Source organism: Pterocles gutturalis, unplaced genomic scaffold (assembly GCF_000699245.1).
Source record: "Pterocles gutturalis isolate BGI_N339 unplaced genomic scaffold, ASM69924v1 scaffold50726, whole genome shotgun sequence".
Taxonomy (NCBI): domain Eukaryota; kingdom Metazoa; phylum Chordata; class Aves; order Pterocliformes; family Pteroclidae; genus Pterocles; species Pterocles gutturalis.
This window is the reverse complement of record NW_010107338.1, coordinates 1-11238: the sequence shown is the minus strand read 5'-3', so window position 1 is coordinate 11238 and position 11238 is coordinate 1. Positions and strand designations below refer to the sequence as shown.

General features: G+C 40.2%; 1 protein-coding gene across 1 annotated transcript; it reads left to right on the top strand.

Annotated features, from left to right (window-relative positions):
* Window positions 1-3117: 3117 nt before the first annotated feature.
* G3BP1 (GTPase activating protein (SH3 domain) binding protein 1) lies at window positions 3118-11232 on the top strand. Its single transcript, XM_010088059.1, is given in 12 exon segments — window positions 3118-3191; window positions 3194-3224; window positions 4483-4564; window positions 4691-4864; window positions 5691-5781; window positions 6294-6387; window positions 6756-6960; window positions 7728-7829; window positions 8448-8559; window positions 8981-9106; window positions 9215-9324; window positions 10713-11232. Coding segments are annotated over 12 exon segments (1389 nt in total). The 5' UTR covers window positions 3118-3136; the 3' UTR covers window positions 10920-11232.
* The last annotated feature ends 6 nt before the right edge of the window (window positions 11233-11238 follow it).

The following is an 11238-nucleotide window of genomic DNA, read 5'->3' as shown; positions in this document are numbered from 1 at the left end:
GGAATAAGTCTGAATTCCAGAAGAAACTGGTCCTTTTAAAGAAATTAGATGGGCTTGCTGTACCTTCTCCCTGCCACCCAAGAAAAAGGAGAAGGAGAGTGAACAAGGAACACTTATATGCTGTTTTATGTAGAGCTCTTGTCATACTCAAATGGTGATCGTGGGGAATATGGTAGGACTGGTTTTTTTAATTGTAAACTCACAGCACAGAGGCAAGGTTTTTTAACTGTTATGGAGCGATTAAGTCTTGCATTGTCAGTTAAACCAGCTGGATCTAGAAGTGAAGGTCTTGTCTGTTTGCCATTTCTTCTCCCACTGCTTTAGGGTCATCCTGCCCCTTGTAATGATAGAGCTTCTCAAGCGCTTGACAGGAAACAAAGTTAAATGAGGAAATCAGCAGTGGTACTCACAATTTAGCCTTACTTTACCTGCAATGTTTTTCTTATCAGGTGATAATATTTTGTGAGGACCTAACTTAATATGCACTAGAAGGCAAACGTTCATATCTTTGAGGTTTTTGTCACTTCAGACTGTGTTTAGTCTCGGACATCTGTATCTGTAGTACATTACGCTTACAATTCAAAGGCTTCTTCAAAACCACAAATACTGGGAACTTCCTAATATGAAAGTGGTCGGCAGAATCTGAGCACTTCCTGCGGGCCATACCCAACCGTGGAGTATCACTTCTTTATGCACACTTAGCTCTTGAAAATACCCTCAAACAACTGAAAGCTTCTGAATGTCTTGAAAAGCCCTTTTCAGTTTTAGGTAATGTTTGGTTTTACTCTTTCTGCATGTTATCGCGTAAATGTTCCCTTGTATGATGGTGTTACACACACTTCCACTGAAAGAGCGGGCACTTGTGTATGCATTGTCTGGAACCTGCCAGATCTTTCTCCCCTGTATTTAAACTTACGAAAAGTGTGTTTAAAAAATTGAATGGGTACATTTTGCATTTATTTTATTTTTAAACTTACAAAGTGAAAAAAGTGTGTGGGGGGTTGTATTCAAAGCAGAACAAACCACATAAATGTATACAAAACTATAGCAATTTTTGTTGTCATAGTAATAGCATTCTAGTTGTATCTTCAGTTTTGAACCTTTAAACTGCATACCTCCCAGGGTGGGAATTTGTGTACTCTTGTCTCCAGCTAAGCTGGATGCGGTGCATGCTGACCACTGCTGGGAGTTTGGATGTCATCACATCCTCAAATATATTATCTGTGTGTTCTGCCAGTATGGTTAAACATTGCCTTGTGTCTTTTGATTATAGTATATTGTGTGTTGGGCCACAGTTTGAGACACAAAGGATTTGCCAGGTTGATTTGGACTTAGTTTTATCCAGAATACCAGCTTCTGTGTCATCTTTTTTGTATGTTCTTCTCTTTGGGGTTTGAAGCTTCTGTTTAGCATTCCTGATACATTCAACAGTGTGGTTGTAACTTCCTTTGCAGGCCTGTATATGGTGTGCATTTGAAACTGTCACTGTAATAACACTAACCTGGTAGGTCACCTCTCTTTTGAAGCTATTGTCTATTGGCAGTTCTTAGCATTTCAAGGACTTCTCAGAAATTCAACAAATGTAATGAAAGTGTCAAACAAGATTATTGGGTGAACTGGAACGTGGCTTAGCACAAGTGTACAGGAAAGGCAGTCTGTTTTTCTTTCCCCCCTGCTTTGTTCAGATGGTCGTTGTGGGCAACTCTGTTTACCCAGGATACAAGATGCTGTTACGTATATTGACAAGAGAAAGTTGGTCCTAACACAACTGCCTAGGCATGAACTTTGCATACTCCACCTGGATTAGCCTGTGCTAGAAGTCTACTTTGTGGTTTTCTTTTTAGTTGATACTGACACTTCTTGGAGCTACTTATACTTGTGCAGTCTTAAATAAAAGCAGGTAAGCAAATGATGACTCCAGAAGTGATTTTTAGAGGGCTCAAGTTAGTGTATTGGTTTTGATTTGCATGACACACCTAAAGTATATGCATACTGAATTTGACTAGCATGTGTTTGGGAAAGTGTTATGAAGGGGAAGGGACTGAGGGTCATTAATGGGGAGAAAGTTCTTTCAGCTGGTACATGTGATCTTTCAGTGTGCTTTTGGATAGCATCTGCTTGACTTGCTGCAGATAGCACTTTTGCTAGCTCTTGACTGTCGATGCTACAGGGCCTGAATAGTTGCAGGAAGATTAACTCTCATATATAGTCTGTGATACATGGACAGCAAAACTGTCTGCTAAGCATGCATTCTACTACCTGTTGGTATAATTGAGTATGAAGCAGAAAATCTACTTTTGTTTCTGTATTCAATAGCAAGAATATGCTCTGGTATTGGTGCTTTTTCCCTACCAGTTTGAACCTGTTTTGTGTGAGTTTGAACAGTGTGTCTGTGTATCTAAAAGCAAGGAAACACAGGAATGTGCTTGGTTTGTTTTTGTAACTTACAGATCCATGGAAATTAGGTAGAAGGTACCTAGATCGATTTGTGCCTGGTGCAGTTCAGTTGACTGGTCTTCTGGATTTAAGTGAGAGGTGCCTTGCTGAATTTGGTGGAAGCAAGGGAAGAGCAGCGCATTTATTTGTAGCGTAGTAATTTTAATATCATCCGATATTCCTCTACAGCTCTTGTCACTCCCAAGCAAGGAGTGCTGTGCTGCTGATAAAAATAGATTAGACTTGTTCTGACCTTTTAAAAATGCCCCTAATACACTAGCACAGGCTTTGCCTTAGAACATCTGACTTTTAATTCTGATTGTGAAGTCAAGCGAGGTAAGTAGAACTTGGATCGACTGTAAATGACTTAGCCACTTAGCAAATCCTCTTGAAGAACCACACTTGCTTTTTACTGAGGGTATGTAGGATGATTAAATGCTGGCATGTTATCAGGTAATCTCCCTTGCCCATGCAGCCTGTCCCACCACTGCTTTGGTACCCAGCTGTCCTTCCCTCAGCACCAAAGACTGACTCTGAAAGCATTGATTAAACTGCATATTGTGGTAAAACAGCTAATTGGTTTTGGTTCATACTCGCCACTGTGATTATGTCGCTTATGCTATCAGTACATGAACAGCAATGTAAAATGCTCATTTTATGGAGCTTTTGATTTTTCCATAGTTTTCAGTTGACCAAAGAAATGGTGATGGAGAAGCCAAGTCCCCTGCTGGTCGGGCGGGAGTTCGTGAGGCAGTACTTCTGAACCAAGCACCTGACTATTTGCACAGGTAAAGCTCCCTTTCTATGATCTGTTTTTCTGTGTCAATTTCTTAATTTGTATGTTAAAATTGGTGATAGGCTTGTTTCCATGTCTTGGCTTGCTGAATCTGGACATCTAAAAATCTGATTTACTCAAGACAGACTCTGGGTGTAGTTTGCTCTCAGTTTTGATCAGCTGGGTTAAAACACAAGTAATAACGACTACAGGAAATCTTTAAATAATCTGTGTTCTGGTGGTTACTGAAATGCTGCTGTAGATGTTTTCTAAGCAAAAAAAAGAAGAAAAAACATCAATCCAGAGTGTTGCTTGTTTCCTCTAGATGAAAGTTGGATAAATGCTACTTAGTTTAAGCATTTTTGTAGTTTGTCTTGGTATAATGACCCCTGAATACAGGAAAAACATTGGAAATGGTTTGTGCTTGTATATTGGTATGTCTCAGTCATACCAGCAGCTCTATCTTAAAGGAAAATCAGAGAAATTATGAATGTGCAGCAAACTACTATCTGTTGTCTAAACAAATTGGTCCTGTTTGATTTGACAGGTATCCTGCATTGCAGGAGCTAACCTCATTCTTGAAGATGCAATTTCTTTTGCTGTGCTTTAAGTAGCTAGAGAAACAATTTCTGAAGCCTTCCTTCTTCCAATCTCAGGAACACCTATTCAGAGTATTTCTGCACTTAAGTGGACAGCTGACCTCATCCATTTGTGTCAGAGGAAAGTTTGCAGTGTGCCATGGGATTCAGTTCTAGTCTTTTATCTGCTGGCAGAATGCAATCCTGTGATGTTTATGACATTTTATTTTGTAATCCTTCAGTTATAAAATTGAAGATTTACCTGCAGTACTTTCTTTGCTGTAGATGAACAAAAAAGTACCATTGATTCTTGCTCAAGCTTTGAACTAGAGCTTGATGGGAAGCCTTCGGCATTGAGTGTTCAGGGTACTATGTTGCTTTAGGGACCTGCTACAGAAAGGGGAGAATGGGACTGGATCATTTAGCTCCTATGAGGCTTTGGTTTTGGCTGTTAGCGGTTGGGTATCTGACATAACTGAATGTTGCAGCTTATACAGGAGGACATTGTATTTCCCCCTTTGATCAAAACCCCCTGCCCCCAGTCGTCCAACAGGACTAAGAAATTCTGTCTCTATTCCAATAATTCCAACAGAACACTTGCTAGACAGTATATTATTCAATAGTGCACGCTAATGTAGAGGCTTCATGTTATTACATTTTAACACTAAGCTTTATAATATTTATTTCCAACAGGTTTTATGGAAAGAACTCTTCTTATGTCCATGGTGGTTTGGATTCCAATGGAAAACCAGCTGACGCAGTCTATGGGCAATCTGTAAGTACTTAAAAGAATCTTACTATTTTTTCCTTCTGTCACCTTTGTGGTCGAGAAGAGACACATATCCAGCTAACTTAACAGAAATGTCTTGTGCAGTGTAACCTGTATACCTTTCTTTCATAGGATATCCACAAGAAGGTGCTGTCATTAAACTTCAAGGATTGCCACACAAAGATTCGTCATGTGGATGCCCATGCGACTCTCAACGATGGTGTTGTCGTCCAGGTGATGGGAGAGCTCTCCAATAACATGCAGCCTGTGCGGAGATTCATGCAAACGTTTGTACTTGCACCTGAGGTATGCTGTATTGAATGCCGATGGTGTTATAATGCTTGTAATATGTCAGGATTAATGAGGCCTGTCTGCTTCAATGTTGGAATCTGAAGGGATAGACTGGGAAGGTAGTTTGCCACAAAATTAGCAGTAATATTCTGCAAATTCCTTAGGAAATTGCACTACTTTTGTATGGTCATACCTTAATCTTCAATATCATGATTACAGTTGTAAATATCCTAACTTTTGGCTACTAGCTAAGTGTAATGCATATTTTTTTCTTAAGCATTTTAAAGGTTTTTTTTTGTGTTTGATTTGCTCTCCTGGCAGCCAGTCCTCTTACTGAAAAGAACTAGTAGGAAGAGGAAAGTGCTTCCTGTCATTTGAGGACATGGGTTCCAGACTTTATTGTTGTATAAAGTGCTGACTTAGCATTTGAGGTGACTTTTTAAATAGAGACCTTTTTTGAACAAAACAGTTCACATAATTGAAAATTTTAGTAAAGAAAGGAGGATTGCAAGATCACTTTAGTTCCAAGTCAAGCTGAAAAATGAAAATAGATACTTTAGACCCCAGAAAGTTCTTGCTCCTACTTTTTCATTTTTTTGAGCTATTGAAATTAAAAGCACTAATACAATTTTTTCCCATTGTTTCCTGCATGCTTGACTTGCTAGTGTGATGCATTTTTTTTTTTCCCCCTGAATAAAATATTTTGTTCAAGGAAGCAAGTTTGGATTAATCTTATGTGGGAAGGATCTTTTGTTCAAGCTGTTCTTGTTTCTTTATTTCAGTTTTTACATTACTGCAGTTGATATAATTGGATTGGTTCCTCCCTTTGATTTGATTCTAGGGTTCTGTTGCAAACAAGTTTTATGTCCACAATGATATTTTCCGCTACCAAGATGAGGTTTTTGGTGACTCTGACACTGAGCCTCCAGAGGGTAAGTAGCAGGAATTTTTGGATGGTTCTACTGATGTTTGTTTCTGGTTCTGTATCAACACTCCATTCCCAGACCAGAGGAAATCTTGCTAGAGAATGCAGCTCAGCATTAAGCTTTATGTTCTTCTAGGTTTTTTTTTTCCTTACCTTTAGTTTCCTTGCACACCAGCAGGTAGTTGTGACATGCAGATGATTGTTATTTTTCTGGCATAGTCTGCTTCTATTAAAAGAACTGTAAGGCTCATTTTAGCAATTGCAGTCAGATTTGTAGGCTATAAATCTGCTTCTCTGAAGTATTTGGAACATGTTGTTTGACCTTGGTCAAAACTGAGTAACCAGAGTGATAGCAAAAGTATAAGGAAATATATCTTCCATGTTACATCTCGATAGTGCTTCCCACGTGCTCTTCAGCACAGACTTCACCTGCATGTTGTGGAAGATGCCTTGTGCTTGAACCAAATACTAAAGATGTGTGTGATGTAATTTTTTTGTTTGCTTTCTAACTTCATTTAGAATCAGAGGAGGAAGGGGAGGAGCCTGAGGAAATACAGCAGACACCTGAGGCTGTTCCTGATGATACCGGTGCTTATTACGAGCAGGCTGTCAGGTAATAATAAGTTATTAGGTGAAGTCAGATGTTGTGTAATACAGACTGCTTGTAGAACAGGTCAAATGAATTTATTTCCTCTTAGTCAAAACATTTCTGTGGATTGGACAGGTGAAACCAAAGTGCTGTTAGGTTGGACGCAGAGACTCTGGATTTTCAGTAGATGTAATGCCTTTGCTGCTCTGTAGCATAACAACGCAGAAACTTGCGTGCCTGTGCAGTGTGGCCTTATTTAGACAGATTAGTCTTGTTCTTGTCGAATGTGATGTGCCTGACTTCTGTATTTGATCAGTAACATTCCTTACCACCCAATAATAGAATCAAATACCATACCACCTCTTTTTTTTTTCTGTGTTGCTGTCTAATAGCAATGACATTGAGGAGCATCTGGAAGAGACGGCTGCAGAGGCAGAGCCTGAGCCAGAGCCAGAACCTGAACAGGAACCTGAACCAGAGGTGCAGGAAGAAAAATCTGAGCCGGTATTAGAGGAGTCGGCTCCAGAAGAGACTGTGGAAAAGAGTCCTTCTCCAGCTCCTGCTGATCCAGCTCCTGCAGTGCAAGAAGACTCCAGGGTAATGACAGTGGATGGCTCTTTTCTGTGCTGTGTTGGTTTCATCAGTGTGTTTGACTCTCCTGTTGTTTTGCAGAGCATGATCCTCTCTCTGGCAAGAGGGAAAATATCTGTAATTAGAAGTCTTTAAATGCTTTATAATTTTTTCCCCCTTGCCCAATTACTGACCAGTTGCCACCTTCTTATTAGTTCCTATACAAAACAGGTAGTTTAAATTCTAGCTAGTAACTAGTCGGTTAAAATACCAGGAGCTAAGGTATGGCTTTGTATCTTTGGTAAGAATGGGAACTGTGGCAGCAGTAAGCGGCTCAGATTCTTGGTTTGTAAACAGAACTTTTGAAATTCTGAGCAGACTGCAACCAACATGTTGAATCAGGAAAATCAGTGAAATGTCACTTTCTTTCTGCCGAGGATTTCTGTCACTCTTCAGTGTTAAGGGAGGCAAAAGTGGACAAATGGATGCTCAGGAAACCAGTACTTTGGTTAACCTTGATGTATTACTTGATCTTAGGCTACTGCTGTGTCCTATTTCAATCCATGTAGAATTTAGAAAGAAGGTGGAAGTGTGACTCTATTGTCATGATACTAAGTCTTTTGAATTGAAATTATGTCAAGGAAGTTGCGGGGAAACTGCTAGTGGCTGGATCCAGAATTTCAAGGACAGGTTGAATTTTGTTACTGTTATCCTGTGTCTGTTAGCTGTACTATCAGGAGTATATTTCAGAAGGATAAAAGCATCTGGAATTGAGTTACAATTTTTTTTTTTAGACATTTTCCTGGGCATCAGTAACCAGTAAGAACCTCCCTCCCAGTGGAGCTGTTCCCGTATCAGGAATACCACCTCATGTTGTGAAAGTACCGGTCTCACAGGTAGGGATCCAACACCTAGAGAAGTTTAAGTGCTAAACTGGCTGACAGTAAAGTGAGGTGGGAAAAATACAGTGGAAAACTACTTGCTTATGATCTGAATTCTCGGGGACTCCAGAGACTTTCAAATTTGATGTTTCATGATAGACTTCATAAAAAATGTTATTCCTTGGCTTTTGGGTTGAGAAGGAGTTGTTTCTCATGGAGGGAAAACAGGGGATGTTCATGCGAGTGCTGGATGTATCTGTCATCTAAAATTATTGCATCCTTTAGCAAAAGAGGCAACTCTTCATTTTTTTTTCCACTGTCACAGAATGTTTTGTCATGAATGGGTTTATGTAATACAATCTTCTCTGTGTAACTGCCACTGCACTTGGGCAGACACACTTCATTGTATATAATTGCGAATGGACTGACTTTGAACTTAATCAAGTGATGTGTTTGCTTTTAGCATGCAACCCAACATGAGCTAACATGCATTTTAGACACAGGTGGAAAGAACTATGATTTTTTTCCTGTATTTTCAAGTATTATCAACAACTTCATAGTGAGCTCTTAAAAGCTGAACCTTACTGTTATGTCTGATTTTTTTCCTCTTAACTCCTTTTTGAATTTACACAGCCCCGCCCTGAGGCAAAGCCTGAATCTCAGACCCCACCTCAGAGACCTCAGAGGGATCAGCGAGTGAGGGAGCAACGAACGAGCATCCCACCACAGAGGGGTCCTAGACCAAGTAAGAGAAGCCACAAAGAGTAAACTGTTGTTTTCTGCTATTTGATGGTTTTGGGGAAGCAGTGTGATGATCAAAGCTTTTAAAATCTCAGTAATTTTATCAGTAAGTGAATAATTTCTACTTTTGCGGATATGGTTATTTTAGATGGTCTGAATGTCTGGCAACATTTAGGACCCTAAATTTCACTAGCATTCTGTTGAAGTGTCTAGGCTTCTACTGAAGCATTTGGCTTAATTCAAGTGATAAAAAGCAAACAGTTACAAACTTGCTAGTGTAGAATGCTTATCTTTTTTAATATATGAATGGATGAATAAAGTTTGGATTATGATTCTTTTATAAGGTACTAATTCTTACCATGACTTTTTTCTTGTTTGTTGTGGGAACTGTCTTTCCTTAAACAAGTTTTCTTTTTCTGTTCAAGTTCGTGAGGGTGAACAAGGCGATGTGGAAACGAGACGGATTGTGAGATACCCAGACAGTCATCAGCTGTTTGTTGGGAACCTTCCCCATGATGTGGATAAAACTGAACTTAAAGACTTTTTCCAAAGTAAGCTAGTTGCATTGCTGTACATTCAGGGTTTGGGGGTTGGAGCCATGAGCGTGGTCAACAGAGCATTCTAATGTATGACCCAAGAACTTGGCTTTTCTCTTGCAGGCTATGGCAATGTTGTTGAACTCCGTATCAACAGTGGTGGAAAGCTCCCCAATTTTGGGTTTGTGGTGTTTGATGATCCTGAACCAGTTCAGAAGATCCTTAGCAACAGGGTAAATAAACTTCTAGTCAGTGGGTTTTGGTCTGTTAATAATAACAGGCAATGTTTTTCTGTTTGCTCTAACAAGAAAAGATTCCACTTGGTCCCTTTGGCCTTTCTTAAGCATCTTAAAGTAGGTGGGAAGTCTTTCCCTCCTGTTACCAAGATTTGTGCAGCATTTGTACAGATTGAATCTTCTGTCATTGAAGTAGCTTGTAACAACTTAGGTGAACATGAATTTATTTGTTATAGAGCCTTTTTCCAAGGGGAAGTTGCTCAGCTCTACACAGGAGGTGGGTTAAAAGCTTTCAGGAAGGAAAGGTAGAAAGAGTCTGACTCTATGGACAAGTAGGATCTTGTTTGTTGAAGAGGTTGAAAGGGAGAAGCTATATCAGTGTGCAGGTTGAAAAGAATTTCTGGTAACAAAGGCAGGAGGTACCTGCTCAGCTTGTTAGCAGTGATTGCTAATGCAGAATGTGTGCCCCATGACTGTATGTGTGTGAATGGTAACAGCTGTGCAGTGTGCTTGCTTACACCTAGTCACTGGACAGGGACATCCTCCTTTACCTCCTTACTGTATAACCAGCATATTTCTGTTCTTAAATTGAGAGATAGCTTGTGTGCAAATTTTTAAGCCTTGAGATTTGGTCTGAGTTTGGGATATTTCATGTGGTTAGACACCTTTAGCTGTGGGATGCCAGCAGCATTTGTGGCAGTACTTGATGAGTTAGTGCATGTGAAGCCCAGCAGCCTGAGAAGCTCTCGCAGTGAGCTGGTGGTTCAAGATCTGAATGCTGATAGAGTTGCTTCCTTAAGTGCTTTCCTACTGTTGTGGGCTGAGCAGTTCCAATGTGGTCTAGAGTAAAGTCTAGAACACTTGACTGGAAACCAGAGATAAAAGTAGATTGAGTAATGTGGTTGACTTTGGCCTGGATTGATGTGGGAGCAAGTAGTATGGTGACAGTGGGTTGTTAAGCCTTTTCTTAGCTGCAAGTAATATGGGAACACCTTCAGCAGTGAGGATGCCATAAGAAGAATCTTCTTCTTCATGCCATAAGAAGAATCAACTGGGATGCTTCATGGTGGCAGACTGAATTGCTATGTGTTTATGAAAGAAAGTCACTGTTAATAGCTCAGTTCCTCTTCTAAAAGGTGTCAGAACGCTCAGTGTTAAGCCCTGAGGTTGCTTTTCATGTGTCACTCTTTCACTTTTTTTTTATATCTTCTCCAGTAAAGCCACAGGGCATAATTTGGCTATCACCATTTTCTAGTAACCAATCATAAAACACTAATTTCCTTTCATGGAGAGGTGCTTATGAGACAAGGTTGCAGAAATCTGCTTGACTTTGAAGAGTTACTGGTGAGTCATTAATGAAAGTACCTTTTCTTCTTTTGTTGCAGCCCATCATGTTCAGGGGAGAGGTGCGCCTGAATGTGGAGGAGAAGAAAACACGAGCTGCCAGGGAGGGTGACCGCAGAGATAACAGACCACGTGGACCTGGAGGCACTCGTGGGGGGCTGGGAGGTGGGATTCGAGGGCCTCCACGTGGAGGAATGTCCCAGAAGCCAGGATTTGGAGCTGGAAGGGGGATCGGGCAACGCCAGTGAATGCATCCCGGATGTTGACGTGGTGACGCAAACCCTTTTTCCTGCAGATTTGTGAATTTCAGCCTTGGGTATCTTGGAATGTGGCCCTAGCCTGTTATAGACTGCTACGTTTGATACTATTTTGGCCCCTTTTTGTTTGTGTTATGGTTTTGTGATTTTTTTTCTAGTCCTTGTCCCAGATTCCAGCTTTGTGGAACAACGTTTTAGGAAAAGTGAATTTTAAAAAGAAAAGAACTGAATTTTCTTGTTCACCTCAAACTTACGGACTGGATTTTTTTGGTACCAGTGGTCTTTCCTAAAGGAATGTCTCTATTTTTTT